General features: G+C 42.3%; 1 protein-coding gene and 1 long non-coding RNA gene across 3 annotated transcripts in view; one reads left to right on the top strand and one right to left on the bottom strand.

Moving 5' to 3' along the window:
* Positions 1 to 328: 328 nt before the first annotated feature.
* The window catches only part of cpne5a (copine Va), a 95,415-nt gene continuing 78,062 nt past the window's right edge, over positions 329 to 17,681 (top strand). For both annotated transcript variants that reach the window (XM_086277376.1, XM_086277377.1), the window contains exons 1-3: positions 329 to 781; positions 12,817 to 12,857; positions 13,677 to 13,723. In XM_086277376.1, coding sequence (XP_086133502.1) covers positions 672 to 781; positions 12,817 to 12,857; positions 13,677 to 13,723 — 198 coding nt within the window. In that variant the 5' untranslated portion in view covers positions 329 to 671. The remainder of the gene's footprint in view (positions 782 to 12,816; positions 12,858 to 13,676; positions 13,724 to 17,681) is intronic.
* Positions 14,569 to 17,675, bottom strand: LOC147304884 (uncharacterized). The gene is made up of 2 exons (XR_015126613.1): positions 16,082 to 17,675; positions 14,569 to 15,964 (listed from the first exon to the last, which is right to left on the bottom strand). It is a non-coding gene; the product is annotated as an uncharacterized LOC147304884 (long non-coding RNA).

Below are 17,681 nucleotides of genomic sequence, written 5' to 3' on the forward strand. Positions count from 1 at the left end.
ACAAACAGCCTTCCAGTGAGAAATAAAAGCTGGTATCTCTGAAGGGACCCGTGTCCTTTTAACACTTGTCTTTGAACATTTTACTTTGGGTTTAATTTTCAAGCAGGGGTTTAATTTTTAGAACAGCCAAACAACCGAAACAAAAGGGAAATTTCACAATATATATATACTATAGAATTCGAGGCTATTTGCGCCCTCCGGTGCTTATTTATTTTCTGTAACTCGATTTAAAAAGCAATCTGGACCAGAATAAAAGGCGTCCGCCACCTATCTACAGCTCGAATCTGCAACGAGTGAGAGTGTAGTCGCAGCCCCGCGTGTAGGAGAATGCAGACGGGAGGGGAGGAGTTCACGTCTTTTACTTTTCAAAGCTCCTCTGGCAGAAGAGCTCAGTCTTTGCCTGGAAAACCGCGGAGTTTGGCGCTGAGGCGTCCCGGGCACGTGACCCCCCCCACCCCTCCTTCAGCCAGATTAATCGCTTCACCGCTGCAGCCCCCGATTAAACTTTCCATGCTGTTGCCCGTCCGACGGACAGCACTTTGGAGGTTTGTGTGGACCGTGTTCTCTCCCGCTCGCTCGCCCGTCCGCCGCGCTCCGGCTCTCCACCCTCGGCTCTCCAGGTTCAAAGGGGCTCAGGCGGCCAGTGGAGCTGGCCCGGGTCTCCAGCACGCATGGAGGGAGACGTTATGGACAAAGTGCAGGCCACGGCAACGGTCCGCGACTTCGACCCCATCAGCGGAAGCATCCCGGCCACCAAAGTGGAGATAACCGTGTCCTGCAGGTGAGTCCATCGGGGTGCTGATGCTGCCCCGTCTGCGTCAGGTTTGGGAAGCTTAGCGCGTCTTTTGGCTACATTTTTTTGTGAGAAGCACTTAAATTGGTAATTTTTTCATTTTATTTTCATTTTTAAGGCGTCATTTACCTTTTTGATGTTTTTACTTTGTTATTTATTGTTTTTTTAATAACCCTGCTTAATATTTCCCCATTAAAAAGAAGTATAAACATGCTAAACAACAAAAAACTTTCCAGCCCACCAATAAACCCACAAGCAAAAATTATTTTTAAGCAGTTAAAAAAATATATCATTAGAAATTCACCCAGCGACTAATTAGAACTGCAGTGATGTCCTCCCCCGGTTACAGTGAGCAAAAGATGCTGTGATAGAAACCAGAGCGATGCAAACTTTACGCATATTCCGCCCTAAGATTTGCACTTTGGTGTCTTATTTCCATAAATCAGGTCGGGTACGACGCTGTGTGCTGTGCACGCGCCCAGTCGCGTGCCTCGGGAGATGCCGAGCGACGTGGAGTTATTATTGGCGTGCCCGAGAGGTTTCCCCCGAGGCAGCGTGTCATGTGTCAGCCTCTGCAACTGCTTGTCAGGCTCCCCCGAAACGACTGTAGTTTGTCACCGAGACGTAAAGATGAACATTAAACAGTTTTTTCCTCCCAGCAGCCTTCAGCTGAATCCCAAAGTAGATGCAGCGGGAAAAATACCACGGATGTGACAGGAGCCTGCTCGACTGGGTAGGGTGGGGCAGCGCTGGTTGCAGGTATACGCACAGTATGTACAGTATGATGCTGAGACATATGAGAGCCTAAGCGTGCAGGAGGTGCAATTTCAATGAGAGCTGCTCATAAAATGTGATGTGAATCTGTGTTTCAATGGCCTCCCTCCAGCTCTCATGTTGCCCTGTTTCACAGTATTTAGCTCTTTTCACCTCCCGGCTACATGCATCGTTATGTGCATGTAAATGAAGTAAATAAAACCACAAGGGAGAGATTTATCAGCCAAACACCCCGCTGCCATTGTTTTCTTCCCTCGTCTGCAATATTTACTCAGTGAGTTGCCCGGAAGGAGAATTGACTGTCGATCTTGTTTAAAACTGTGATTTTTAATTTTAAATAAGCTTTGTAATCTTACCTTTGCGAGTTCAACAAACAGCTTAACAAAACCAACAAAGCCGTTAGCATGTAGCTGACCTTTTGTGACATTCTGGATATTAATTAGCCAGATTTCAAAAACGTGTCAGCTGACCTTTATTGGGCGGACAGGTGACGAGATGATGATTGATTTTTGTTTGAGGATGATGAGCCGCATGAAGCCCCGTGGGAGCATTCTGCTGTAGCCCTTGTTTATGCAACAAAAATAGTCAACTGTGTAAAATTGTGGTAAATTCGAGTGTGTGGGAAGATTGCGTTTGAGGCAGACATGGAGCTTAGGGTGGGTTTTATCCAGTGTGGGGCGTTTGGTACGAGTAGCAGCTGGACTTGTGTTGCTTCCCTCTTGGAGCACGCTGTTGTTTTTTCCCTGCAGACCCCAGGCATCAACAGATGCCCCCAGGCATCTGTTGATGCCCCCAGGCTCTGATCTGCAGCGCCCTTGTCATTAATTTCTCTCCAAACACTAGCTCTTGGACTCAGTTTGATGGAGAAGGAAAATTTATTCCTTTTTTCACTGGGGCCTTGAAGCATCGTCTGCTTTAGATGCAAAGGCTTCAGTTGCTGTCTGTTCTTCTTTGTGACTTGCGGGGTTGCTGCAGTCTGACCTCTGACAGCTGCTTCAGTGGACATCTCAAAAGTTGAACTCATGCAGAATACACACCAATGCACGCAGCTATTCTATCCACTTATCAGGAAGTGTATATTTTATCTATCCAGTGCAAGCAAACAGAAACAATTGGTGTTATATGAGGGGAGAAGCCCGGGCTCCACAACTCTGTGTAATTGATTTAGCAAGCCTGAGAGCTCTGAGATTGCAGCGCACATGGAATTGAACTGTGCCGTGCAGCCCTACAGGCATTCTCATAACCCTCTGCCAATATTGCAGCAAGCCCGTCTGACAAACTAGAGGGACTCAGGCAGACAACCGCTTATCAAAACAAGTGCATATCACCGTGATAGCACATTGTTCCCTGTCTATGGCTCTGATTGGCTTTGCTCACAGGTCAACCAGTGAGCCATACCCCGAGCATCTGCTTCTTAGCTGCGAGGACTGCACTCTAACTCAGTGATAAGATGGCTCTTCAAACTCAAGTAGCCTCTTTTCTTACATCTGCCTTTTATCAAACACAGTCAAGTGAATACATTTTACTGGATTAGGACCAGTTGTCCCCTGGTGTTTTTTACAAGTTGACCCCTCCAAGTCTTATGTGGCAGTAATAAATGTGTTGATTAGCTAATATTAAAGCAGCTCTGGTGAATGTTTTTTAAGTTGTTCGTGTGGTTTGCTTTAATTATGAGCAAAGGAGTAAATGTGAATCCTCGTGGACTGCAGAATGTGCCCTCTCTATATCTCAGCTTAGCAGGCTGTCTCAGAGTTTCCATGTACAATGACTTTAGGGAAACTGGGGCTTTAACTTTGTGGTTCCACTTTTAGGAATGAATGCTGGAAGAAATTTGCACACAGACAAAAAAAGCAAATAAAATCCCCCCCCCTTCCGAAGAGCCGCTAAAGGCTTGACACGCTGAACTTTATTTAAGGAAGATTTTTTACCCCCAGTTTCTCGTTTGCTCATCAGAATGTGCATATAAATCCAGTAATGATTTGTAAATGTTGTGTTTACCCTTTACGCTTATGTGACCGTAACAAGGGAGGGGAATCATTCTGATAAGCTCGACAAGCCTGACAAAGGTTTATAACCCTTATCAGAACACAGCGACGGAGGGGTGGTGGTGGGGATCCTGCTTCTGAATGATTACTTTTTTGGCATCGCATTTTTTTATATAGTTAGAAATGACTGAATAATAAAACTATTTTGTTAAAACAAAAAAAATATGCACTTGTGATTTACTGCGCACTGTTCACATGCGTGTGTTTTCAAGGCGGGATATGGAAACAGCAAGGATGCTAGAGTGGTATCAAGGTCATTTTTTAAAATACTTAATCAAAAGTTTCTTGCTATAAACTGAACATTTGGCTTCGTTTGTTATGCTTATATGAAAGCAAGTTGTGTAACAAAGTTGCACGAATGAGGGCTTTCATGTGGCTGTTTCAGAGGTGTAAACTCCTTTTTCTGATTGTTTTAGCACAATAGACCAATGGCACCAGCAAGCAGAAGGACAAATGTTTATTATTTATTTCCTTGCCATTTGCCAACATAGGCCAATTTTAGAAATTTACTGCTCCTCTTCGGCTTGTCAAAGCACACCCAGGTAGGTGATTACAAGTAAAACTGGGTGACAGAGCTGCCTTCCCTTTCCACTGTGCTCCACCTCCCACCTGACAGCTTGAACACAAACTTTATCAGCCCCCTTCACCTATTTCACAAAGACAAAGACACTACAAGCTCGTCCATCCCCTTCTGTTCCCTGCTGTTGCTTTAGTGCCTCCCTGTAACCATTCATTTGCTGTCATAGATTCGTTAGAGTAGCAATGCCTTCAATCGATGCATTCCATAGCTGGAGGGAGGGGGGTAACTCATCCGTGCCACTCATCACCCGAGGGATTCATTACCTGTTGAAACACACAGGGACCACATGACTTCCAGCAGTCTTGCGGCAAACCTGTGCAGGAGGGGTTCCCCTGGCGCACAGGGCCACTGATTGCTGTCCCCGCGAGGTCAGTCTGAAGACTTGAGGCTTGTCTCTGGATCTGGTCTCTTCCCGAGACAATCATTGCGGCAGAGGGGAAGGCGTAATGAAATCATCAGGACGATTAGGATGTTTGGTGTCACTGCTCGATGCAGCAAGAGCTACTGCTCGAGCAGAGCAATTTGGACTCGAGCTGTGTAACCAACCGTTTGTTTATTTGAATGTGTTGGCATGGTGTGTAACTTCGCTGCTGTTGTTATGTTAATAGCTCTTATAGCTGCTACTCTCACTCAGTCTTGGATACCCATTTAGTAAAAGCTGTGACCTGGTTTTTCTGGTTGAAAAATGCTTTTGTTTTGCTCTGGCAGGCAGCAAGTTTGAACTGAACCAGTTTGCATTGTGTAAGAACATAAAATATTAATAAAAGATCTCTCTGAGTAAGAGAGAAATTTCAATTTGCAGCGTTTTCCTTGTGCTTTTCATATTGTGATCTGGGTTAAGACTGACCTGAGGCAAGCTTGCAGCTTTTATCTCACTGGATGGCTTGTGTTTGTGGATGATGTGTCACATCTGTTTTGGTGATCAAGGCTAAACGACACCAGGGTGCCAAGAGGAGGCAGATTTTAATTTTTTTTTTTACTCCCCATTTTTGTGGATGTTACATTGCAGCAGACGAGTCTCACAGGCCGATGAAGCGGATAATTATGCATGAACCCCTGACATAGTGAAAATGAATTTGGATCCCAGACACTTGGCTTGTGGTGGTGTCGGTGTTATTAATATATTCTCATTTGGGATGTATGACAGCAGAGGGGGATCCCATGGAAGCGCAACTGCAGTGCCATGCCAGAGGTTTATAACACTCTGCATGTTGCCTGCCTCATGTGAAAGTGTTGATTGGAATGACAGGGGAAGTCAAGAGTGTGTTGTAGCAATAAGAGATCAAAGCAGTCCCCAGTGGCTCAGAAATATCAAGCTGCTTTTGTCACTATTTTCCGAAAAACTTAAGGGTCAGCAGAGTATGTTGGAGGATTTGTCGTGAGGGCGTATTTGACCTAATATCACAGCGTGTCTGGAAAATGAGAGCTGGTGGCAGATTTGCACAAAGTGTGACAGGTTACTCGGTGAAGATTTCTCCACACTGCGTTCCATATGTTGAAGGTCTTTCACTCGTTGGCAGTCTTAGCTGAAGGGCTAAACGAGCTACTCAGTGTCAGCTTATTGTCGTCTCTGAGGATTTTTTCTGTTTCTGCATTAGAGTGGACATGTTATCCAGTAGCCATAAGGGACATTTCAGCCAACATGTGTGAGAATGTGTGCTTTTGGTAGCTATGCATAATTCTGTGCGTGTTTCTTTTTTTTTTTAAATTACAAATATATTTAGTATTCTCTATTGGGAAATGGATTATCAGTCAAATTTTTACACGCTACCAAGCAAATGATTATAAGCTTGTGGAGGAATTCAGTCAAATTTTCACTGAAATGGGTTTTTCTATGTTAGAAGCTTTCAAATGGAGCATGTAAGGTTGTAGTTTTTAAGCAGATTGAGTAAGCTGAACCCAGGTTAAAGCCATAGGAAGTAAAAAGTTCTACAACAAAGTAACAAAAAAATCAATTGTTAAAAGATGTTTAAAATTTCAATTTATAAAGTCTTGAATGCCTTGAAACCTTGGATATGGGCCAGCGCACACATCTCTGATTTGTTTAAATAGATCTGCCGCTGTGCTATTGACTGCTTTTCTTCCCCAGGTGGAGAGGCAACTAATGAATCAGAGTTTAGGTAGAAAGAAAGATTTCGTTGGGAATAAGAATGGGGATCCTGGCTTCCTTCAAGCAACCGGCCACATTTATGAACAGTGATGTCATAAAAACAGGAATAAGTGTGGATTGGATGAAAAAGTTGACTTACAGAGATGAGACTGTTAAAATAATGAAAGGTTTGCTATACAGGGTCGAGCCCATCAGGGCTTTTCTTCTATTTCTTTGCCTTCTTTCGTTGCTCTTTTTAGCAGTCAACACAGCGAATCATCTCCCTCCATCTCACCCATTTCACTAGTATCCTCTTGTCACACCAACCATCTGTGTCCTCCTTCACTACACACATGAATCTCTTCAGAGGTTTTCCTCTTTTCCTCCTGCCCAGCAGCTTCATATTCAACACCCTTTGCTCAGTATATCCGCTATCCCTCTTGTGCTGATGTCCAAAGTACCCATCTCAGCTTCGTCTCTTCAGCTTTGTCTTCAAGCTGCTCAACCTGAGCTGTCCCTCTGATGTACTCACTTCTATTCCTGTCCATTCTGGCCACTCCCAGTAAATAAATCTTGAAGTCTGTAGCGCGACCTTTTGTCTTTTTGTTAGGGCCATATACAGTATTAGCAGTTTGCTGAACTATCAGCATAAACATTTACAACAGCTGATAAATGAAAAATAAAAGTAAGGAACAGTTGGGAGAAACACCCTTCAACCATCTTCCGACTGTTGTCATCGCACAGCGTCCACCAGAGGGCAGTCGGCAACTTAACCATTAGCTGATCCGAGCGCAGTTAGGCAGAGCATAAACAGGCAAATAACTACTCGCAATAAACGTTTTTTGTGTCTGAAAGTAAAAATATATTGTGTGCTGTATCGGTGGGTACTGGTCTTTAAACCCTACGCTGTTCGGGCTCTAATATGGACATGCTTATTACAGCGTTTATCTCATAAAATTAAATAGAGGAAGATATTTGTTGAGAAACATGGAACACTTATTTCCAACCCAGTCAATTAGTGTGTGTTTGAGTGCATAGGCGTGTGTCACAAGTTGGTCTTACGTCTTTTTTTCTCCCGGCATTAGTTAGTGTTTCTTATTTCATGCTCATTACGGTTTACCACCACCCACCTGCTGTGTGTTGCTTTCACCTATTGATGCTCAACATGTGTCCACCACCAATTACGCAGCCACAGTTCTCTATTTCCACACTATAAGGTGCGCTTGCATCTCTCTGATGCTTCACTAACCTCAATTAGTGATATCATTTCTTTGTAAATGATCATCATCACTTTTCTTTTCACTCCACACTTGGCAGAATGCATGCAGAGTGTCTTCTCTCTGTTTAAATGATCAGTTGCCAAAATATGCATGAGCTGATTCTTTACTGTGCCCAGTGTGGTGCCTAGAGTACAATTCAGAGTGCTTTATATTGCCATTTTGTAGCTGATTTGGATAGTGTATGCCTGCAGCTTGGTGCTTTTTTTGGATTGCCGCAAGTTCACACTAGACTCAGTGCAAAGAGCTTTGCCAAGAGTTATAAGCCCTATAATATCAGTCTGTATTTCCCTCCCCTTCTTGTAAAAGGAATCTTTCTCTGCACAAACCCTGGGCTGTCACAGTATGCAATTAGCAACGTTATTATTCCCAGATCGGACATTAGCAACATGGCAAAAGCCAACCTGATACAGGGATTTGCAGCGTATGTGCTTTCTCATTTATTACACGAGCAGAAGAGCAGGTTTATGACTGAGATCCTGTCACTGCCTGTGAGATGGCTGCCCAGGGAGTGCTCTGCTGCAGGTACTGTCGACATGGAGAGATTGGAGGCAGAAACTGAATAATTAAAAAGATGGAGGAAAAGAAGACACCTGGTGCCATCACAGTGAAAGACAGCAGATGTGCGTTTCACTAATAAGGAGACCAGATTGTGTGTCTAATGTAACAGAGGGGAGGTTTTAGAGCTCTCGACAAAAGCAACATTAACCTGTATCGCTGATCGTGACTCCAAATACAGACAAAATGCAGCAAAACAAAGCCACACATACATTTTCATCTGCTGTGTTTTCATTTTTGTTTCTGCTTAAATCTCAGAGAAGGTTCTCCTTTGTATGCATGCTATCTGATGAGCTTTGCTATATGGTATGCTATACATAATTTTTGCGCTATAAAAAATTAATTACCCTTAAGGAAAAGCTGAATATTTCACTGTACATAATGGGATTCCTCTTCTTTGTAGCACTATATACGTTCCCCTTTTTGTTCTTTGACCTTTTGACCCTTTACATCTGCTCAAGGGCATGTTAGACAGGAAATAGTCCCACGGACCCCATGATCCGTAATGGAAAAGGCGAGGTCTGTCGTCTGTCAAAAGAGAGAGAGAGCCATGAGGCAGAATAGAAAGTGAAGTGACAGAGAAGACTTGAAATGCAAACCATCCTTCTGTTTGACCTCCCGGCTTTCTCCGCCGTCTCTAATGTATTATGGAGAGTTTTCTTCCTGTAAATCAGTCTTACTTGACTTTCAGGCTCTCATTTGTCATGTCCTTGTAAAAACCAATGAGGCAGCAGCTCATTGGCCAGTTAGATTCAGGACAATTTTAAACCACTTTCCACTGAATTAGATACCATTTCTCCAACTTGCCAATTAGGACTTTGACAACTTTAAGGAAGCAGAGGAGACTTAAGGGACTGGTGACAATAAGGCACTGTGGGCACGGGAATTAAATTCCACATTTCTTAGTTTAATAATCAGCCCCTTGGACCATGGAGTTGCTAAAATATCTCCAGGGATCTGACTGAGAGCGTTTTCCTAATATATTCTTTTTTAATTAGAGTTCAGCAGCCAGCCATGCTTTAGAGGTCAAATCTCCTTCACACTGGGCATTCAGTGAAACCATTTATCAACTACAGCGCCTTTTGACACATTTATACCAGCAGAGAGAGTTTGCAGATTTGATTTAAGAGCTCGTGCATTTCTGGGCCGATGCTAATTCAGCGTTTACAGAAATTCCTGGTTGTGGCTTATTGTATTTATCAACTGAAGTGTGCATAACCAATAACTATGAGCTTAATTCACTGCCGAATAAACAAACATCACTTTGTGAGGGATGATTAGGCAGAGAAAAGAAAGCTATTAAGATTATATTCTGCTTTTTTCTCCAGCGAAATTGAATTTATTCTTGTTAAACATCTAATAATGCACTGCTGACTCTTACTCCAGGCGCACTAAAATATGAAAAGCTTAAGTAAGAAAGAAGAGATTATTGCAATCAAAGTTTTAATGAAGGTGACGGGATCAAGAGCAATAGAGAAAAAAGGAGAGTTTGCTGTTTTCGTTACATGTTTTTTAAATGAGATGGCCATAGTGATCACAAAAGCGCTGGGATCTGAAAGCAGGCGGATACATGAAATGGTGTGAATGAAAAATAGCTGTATCTAATTACTTTTGTCCTACTTTCAATGAACTTCATCTTCATCAACAAACTTTTCCTACATTGGCTTTCGGGATAATGATCTTCTCTTATCCCACTGAGATTTGCAAAGAGAAGGAGTTAACTTTTGAAATAGGCAGCGCTACTTCAGTGAAAGCAGACGGATTATCTGAGATGTTAATACCCGTCCTACGGCACTGATGCGCAAACTCTGGCCATGCGCACACTAAGCTCCTGGATTAATTTGTACAGGCGTATAAATCTGTATACTAATCATTTCTTTCTGGAATAAAAATGTTCTGCAAAAACAAATTAAGGTTTAGCCAGGTAAACGAAGGCTTGTGCTCTACAGGAACATGGAGCAAAACTAAAAGAGGATGTCATGTTTTCTACTCTTGTCTGCTCTGAGAGCAGGGATAAGGTGATGGACAAGCTAATTGTTTGAGGGTAATGGTGCCAGACAGTAACAGGTGGATACAAAGAGGCGGTTAGTCATGGATGGCTTTGTTACTTCCAATGATAATTGCACTGACAATCGTCCAACTGTAGTCAGGTCAGCCCAAGGCTAATACCCAATAACACCGCATCTGTCATTTCCCCACGTTTCCCTGTCACAGAAGATTTTGTATCCAGGAATGGGGAATTACATGTACACGAACGATGCCCTGCTGCTTGGATTCAGTCCTGAACCCTCATCTATATTCATTGAAATTCTGCTGTCCCCTGAAGGGAAGAGGACTTTTCTGAATTGCGATCAAGTTATTTAGCGGCACAAGCTTTTGCACTTTACAGATATGCTAATGAGATCCCTGAAAACATTGGGAACATGTCTTCCATCTAAAATGGTAAATGATGATAGCATTGCTTTATGTTGTAAAGGTGATGCCTACCTTATTAGAATTTGCACAGAGGGAACATATTAAGGGAAAATGTTCAGGGTTTTAGCTTAAAATAAGGATGACATGAATAATATTATTGCTGATTGCGCCTCTTATGTGGATTGAGTCAATAAGCCAATCAGGGTGCGTGGCTGCTTGAAAAGGTGCCAGCTGATGATGATCGGTGTTAGCAAACTGGATAGATCTTTCACGAAAGCGTGAATGCTTTATTTAGAGAGTTTAGCATGTGCAAAATGCTACAGGCCACCAGATAGTGATGGACTCATTCAGTCTAATGATATTGGTTTGAATGGTTAAATAAATTCTCATATGTAGTCTGTTTTGTAGCTTGTTGGTTCCTGGCCCGAGTCACTTGGACACCTTACATTCACTCTGTTGCTGCGACAGAGCTGCTAACCTGTTAATTGCCACACTCTCTCCTCTGCGTTGCCATGTACATATGAGGAAAGCTGGGTGCTGTGCTCAGTGTCAATAAAGGCTGCTCATTGGTTTGTACATGGGTGCTAAAGAGAAGCTGTGATCATGATTATTTTGGTCAGTGCTGAGATCGGGATTATTTAACTTGATTATCTATTAACTTTTAAAACATCAGGCATTATTTGAACTTTGAGCACAAATTGTATTATTCTTGTCACGGTTCTGGGTCGGTTCGACCCAGCATTTTGAGTTTATTATGTTTTGGTTTATTTTTTGAATGATCGTTTTGTTCCTCTTGTGCTTTGTCCATTATTATTAGAATTCTATCTTTCTGTTTATTCGTGGTCAGGATTTATTGTCTCATGTATTGTTTGAGTTCCATGTATTATTTTCTGTCTGCCTCTCTGTGTTGAGTCTGTGTCCTTGAGTAGTGATTCATGTTTCCTGTTTTATTGTGAAAGTCCTTGTCTTATGTTAGTGTGTGCAGCTTTGCTCCCCCTGTCTCGTCAGCCCTGATCTCTCCCAGCTGTGTCTCCCTCCTGTTGCCCATTCCCTCATTACCACCCTGTGTATATAAGCCCTGTGTTTTCCCGTGCTCGGTGTCGTGTCGTACCTGCGGCTTATACCTGTGTGTTTTTGTGTTCAGTACTTTCGTGTACCGTTGCTCAGTTTGCTTTGTTTTCTGCCAGTAAATAAAGCTGAGGGGTTTTTTTGAGTTACTATTCAGTGTTCGAGTCCTGCGTTTGGATCCTCCTCTCCGCCTGCCCGCACACAGAGCCCTGACAATTTTTTGTGTCCGCATCTACTTTTCAGATTACTTGGAGCCAAAATGTTTCCGAGCAGCTGTTTTATCCTCTCCCATTGCTCAAAGACTGTCTTTTTGTCCTTCGGGTTTGAGCTGAGCTAAAAATGCCTGCTCTCCAGGGCTTTTTTTTTATAGGAATGGGTGCAGGCACAATTGTGAAGGGGAAGATGAACAGGATTTCTAAAACGAGACAAAAAGAAGCAAATTATTGTGAAACTTGATTATCTTATTTTAATAATCTTTGAAAGTTAAATCTGTGATTGAGTGTACAATTAAATACATTACCCAGCCATAAATATGCCTAGTTTGAACTGTTTATCTGTTTCTTGAGCTTTTTTTTTATGCCACTTGTTTTTTTGCATCATTTTTAGATTTACAGTTATCTACTAAACTTACACGAATAAAAGAAATCTGACATTTAATGTATGCTATTCTATCTTCAGGTGTTTTAAAAAAATGTTGTTGTTTAATACTCACATTTCTGCATTTTTTTTATTTAAGGATTACATATTCTTAAAAGGATTTGCAGTTTCTGAGCGCACTGTAGAGGCAGGCTGCTTTTATAGGTAGTGTCCATACTTTGAAAGGCACCTCTGCCTGTTACCACTGTCTCTTTCCACTGCACTTTATTGTACTCACATGGAAATGATATCCCACGGGGCGTTGTGGTTTGTGTGAAGTTGAGTATGGTTGTTGAATTACCGTGCAATTATGTTGTAGCTCTTTGCATATGGCATTCAGTGATTTCACAGCATGAAAGAAGAAGCATTTGTGTATTGTGTACAGCTGTTGCCCTGCAGTCTTAACTCATTCACTGCCAGCCATTGGCAGTGAATGAGTTAAACCCATTGACTCATTCACTGCCATTGACGGCTATAGACGTCAATGGCAGTGAATGAGTTAAACGGAAATTGCATATACACACACACATGCAGGACTCTGTTTTCACATTTTGATGTGCAACTCTTTTCTTCTCTTACAGGAATCTGTTGGACCGAGACACTTTCTCCAAATCTGACCCTTGTAAGTTCTCAGCTTTTACGATGATAATTGCAGCTCAGATTTTCCTGCGGGACATTTTGCTCAGAATATGGTTCGCTGACACCTCGTCTCCATTTACAAAGCTTCACTTTTTATTTTTGCTGAGCTTAACTTTGATTCAGTTTACTGCGCTGTTTCAAAGTGTTCCTTCAATAACTGCATATCATTTGCACAATAATGTGACAACCTTTCCTTGCTGAGAGCTAAAGTACCTTAATGCATGCAGGGTGTAAACGCCAGCCTTTGAATACAAATGGCTATCTTTTGGTGAGACACATGGGGAAACGCCATAAAGGCATTTTCTTTGATACTCCCTGCAGGATAGAGAATGGAGGGGGAAACATTTAACATAATAGGGAGGAGGTAAAAGCCCTTTGTGTAAATAAGCTACTGGGAAAATAGCGCTGACACCCTGTTTTGTATTCGCCTGAAGCTGAACCTCGGTATATATGACAGGTCATGTGGTATTCACCCGCCCCAGCTTCATTTAAAGTCGCCAGATCTAATGGGAATCAGGAGAATCCCACAATGCAATCAGGGTGTCGCTGTGTTCAGGGGCTCTCTATCTTGATTTTCTTTTTTGATTGTGGACAGCATACCTAGAACCATCAAGCTTGGCAGTTCATTATGTTGTCAGGGCGTGGCAAGATAATTAATCATGAATGTCAGCAAAGAAGGAACAAAACAAACATAATTTGAAGAGGCAGGATTCTTGATTGAGATTGTTTGGTGACGTATTCTTCTGTTTTGCATTTTTCCTCTCTCTTCGCTGCTATCTCATCCTTCTTCATCACTTCTCAGTGGTTGTGTTGTACACCCAGGGCGTAGAGACCAAACAGTGGAGAGAGGTAAGCGACCACGCCGTTTCCCTGTCAACACAGCTCAGTCAGTCCGTCTCTTTTCCGTGACATCTTACTCTGTTTATCCCGCTTACCCCCTCCCCACCCTCCTCTGTCTCAAGGTAAATGCTGTGAGTGCCAATCACTTGCAATTGACTGACCTTGTAAATGCTGGTGCTCTGGTCAGCACTGTGTTAGCTGTGACTGATTAAGGTGGCAGCTACATGTATCATTAAAGATTTTCCTCTGTGTCGCTGTCCCCTCTGGCTTCCCCTCTGATCAAAGCAGACAGAGGTTGCAGTAAGACATTAGGCCCGTCTGGAATTGTTATGTGACACTGTAATCACAAATTAAAGGCATACACTGAAACTGCAACTTAAATTAAATCAATTCTTATTATTTTGATCTAAGGCAGTCGAACTAGTCTCTTTGCTTACACATTGAAATCGATTGGGATTGAACGGTGAGTGGTGTGACTTCAGATTTAAAATGGGAAAGATTTGATACCCCAATAAAAACAAAATATATAGTTTTGTTGAGTTTTTGCTTCCAAAAAGGCAAAAATGTGTTTCAGTTGTACCACACAGATTGATAACTTGGATTTCAGGATTCACTGGACAAATTAGTAGCTAAACAGTTAAAGTATCACCAAATTTTACTCTTTATTTCATAGAATATAACGGAATAAGCAGCAATGATCTCAGTTTGACTGTCAAACCTAAAGAATAATCTATACCTGTAGCCACTCTGCTTAGCTGCTGTGTGAACCTCAGTATAAATGGCTTTACACTCCACCATTTTTACCTTGCTCTTTTTTAGCTTAGAGAAACTACAAAGAAGAGATGTGAAATGAGTTCAGAGAAAAGGTCAAATGTTTATTTGAATCACAAATTACATCTTTTCACAAGTAGATTGGGAAATGCTCCATCAGCTCTCCATAGTTTGATTATATTGTCTAAAAGTAAAAACAAAAACTGAACTGAGAACAGAGGTAACACAAGCAGACCCAGAAAGATTACCAGCAGATTGGATAATATGAGTAAAATATGAGTACCACAAAGAACAGGTGAGAAATAACACGAGAAACCACCTCAGGGATCAACAAGAATTACCAGAAACAGTGTGGCAAACAGGCCATTTGAAAAAGCACTGTGGGCAAGGAGACAGGGTGATAAACCACCAAAAGCTCTTCCACTGCTCCAAAGCATACCATCGGCCTTTTTTAATAATATTTTTCACTGTATGAATGGCTCGTCCAGGATCATAACCATAAAGCACCTCCACAGGTGCCACGGACAAAATAAATGTAGCATTAGTAAGAATTAGCCATTTGCAGGGTGAAAGATGGAGGAAATTTTCACTACATTCGAAACAGAAAATTGTCGATTCTATGCCCAAGTAGTCCTGTTCACTCGTTTTTTTTACATTCAGGATATGAACTCAAAGAATTCTAAGAAATTACTGGTGGATCGCTAGAAAAATGGTGATGAGATGGCGCATTGCTCCAGACATTTCCTCCACAGAGACATTGACGTTGGTGTTGCATTTTGAAGGAGGGGAAGTCGATATACAAGGTCGTAAAAGAAGTACAAACCTGGGCTCTACGCAGTGGCTGATCACAGTTTGAAGTGGATGTGAATGTCAGATTGTTGATCTCCAAAAGTGACAGATAATGTGTGACACAGACACCCCTTATCTGACCTCAGAGTGGTGCTGGCTTAGGGCGCTTCTGATGGTAGCAGACCATCTGACATGCAGTTTGGACAGATCATAAAGGAAGGCAGAGGAAGGCACTCACATCACTTAGTGATGACAACAACATTATCATCCTTCTGGCAGACAAGGGTCGGTGCACAGTATTGCTAAACCAGAAAGACTATCATGAGAAGATTTTGTCACTACTTAGTGATGAAAATACTTACGAGCCCCTAAAACGAGACCCAGGAAGTGGCTACAGGAAGAGGGTGATAGACTGTCTGAAGCAGTTAGAACAAGACGAGGCTATTGACCGGACCTCATACCACAGGCTGTACCCAGGGGAGTCTACACCAAGTCTGTATGGTTTACCGAAAATACATAAACAGGGTGCACCTTTAAGACCGATCGTCTGCATGATCAACTCGGTAACCTATGTAGCAGTCCCCCGGACCAAGGAAGAAATAGAGAGAGCCTCGACGGGTGCAGTAATTTTTACTTTGAGATTCATTCAGAATCTAACAGTGCGCCAGGTGCGCCAATGCACCGTGAAAACTAAACAGAAACACAAAATACATTTTCTTAGACGCTTATTACAAATATGAACTCAAATAAAGCAGAAAATACAACAAAATATCAATTAAGCAAAGAAATACAACTTAAAACATGTACCTCGCTCCGCATTCCAAGGGCTGCAAATTGTTCGTTTCGCTAGAGTCCGGTATCACGCTGCTTCACGCTTCATTGAGAGCTGCCTACTGGGAAATGTGCGCCACAAAACCGGTCTGAGCTGGAAGTGCAGCTTGCCGCTAACTAAACAACAGAGCCCTCTACTGGACACTACGCGTAGCTGTTCAGGCTTAGATCAATAAACAAAACTGGACCTTTACACTCCCACCAAATCATGTATAATAAACAACATTCTTTACATGATTTCCAGCTGTAACATATGGACATTACTACAAGAACGAACACAATTTCAAATACATCATCAATAAACTTTCGCAAATACGCCTGATGTGACAGTATTGATTGAAACATCAATTAGTTATTTTCTAATAGAACTACAAGCTTTTGAACAGGTCGCTCAACTACGTGAGGTTTGTGTGCTGTTCCCTGCTTCTTTATTAAGCCTCGATCGCCAACTTGAAGCTTGACTCTGCGGACCAAACCGTCATCTTCTTCTGGAGCTTCAACCACTCGAGCCAGTTGCCACTGATTTCTGGGAAGCATGTCTTCTTTGATAATGACTATGTCATTGACTTTAAGATTTCGACGTGGTAGGTGCCATTTCTGTCTCATAGATATGTTCAGAAGGTACTCTCTTTTCCATCTACTCCAAAACTGCTCAGTGAGATACTGGACTCTGCGCCAACGTTTCCTTGCATATAAGTCCTCTTTCACAAACTTTCCTGGTGGAGGCAGTGCAACCTTTGATTTCATCAATATGAGGTGATTTGGAGTTAGAGGTTCAGGAGATTTAGGATCATTGATTCCATCGACGCTCAGTGGTCGACCATTAACTATAAACATCGCCTCATAGAATAGAGTTCTTAGAGAGCTGTCATCCAGCCTGCCTTGGCATTGAGCAATGGTGGCATTGAGAACATTGCGGATGGTTCGAATCTGTCGTTCCCACACACCTCCGGCATGGCTAGCAGATGGGGCATTGAAGACGAACTCACACTGTTTATTGGCAAGGAATGCTTCTAAGGCATCCATGTCACATTGTTTAAGAGACTCTCTTAGCTCATTTTTGGCTCCAATAAAGTTTGTACCCTGGTCACTGTACAACTTACAAACAGCTCCTCTTAAGCTGATGAAACATCTCAGAGCGTTGATGAAAGAGTCAGTAGAAAGATCCTCAAGCATCTCAATGTGGACTGCACGTGAGGAAAGACATGTAAAGAGGAGTCCGTATCTTTTATGCTCTTTGCGACCTTGTTTTGTGACAAATGGTCCGAAACAGTCCATTCCACAATACATGAAAGGATCTGAGATTTCAACTCGTTCCTTTGGAAGTTCAGACATGCGTTGTTCTTCTGGTGAACGTCTTAGTTTTCGACATTGAACACATTTGCTTATTAGTTTTGCAACTTCCTTGCTCCCACCAATCACCCAAAACCCATTCGATCTGATTTCCATGAGAGTTTGGCTTCTACCTTGATGACAAATCTGTGCATGAAAATGAGCAATGATCAACTTTGTAATGTGATGGTCTTTTGGGAGGATGATGGGGTGCTTAAGTCCCTGACAGAGTGTTGACTTCTTC

This window comes from Aulonocara sp. 'chitande type north' Nkhata Bay, linkage group LG20, assembly GCF_057382095.1.
Source record: "Aulonocara sp. 'chitande type north' Nkhata Bay isolate Kocher_YH1m ecotype deep benthic linkage group LG20, A_spYH_male_GT1.1, whole genome shotgun sequence".
NCBI classification, from domain to species: Eukaryota; Metazoa; Chordata; class Actinopteri; order Cichliformes; family Cichlidae; genus Aulonocara; species Aulonocara sp. 'chitande type north' Nkhata Bay.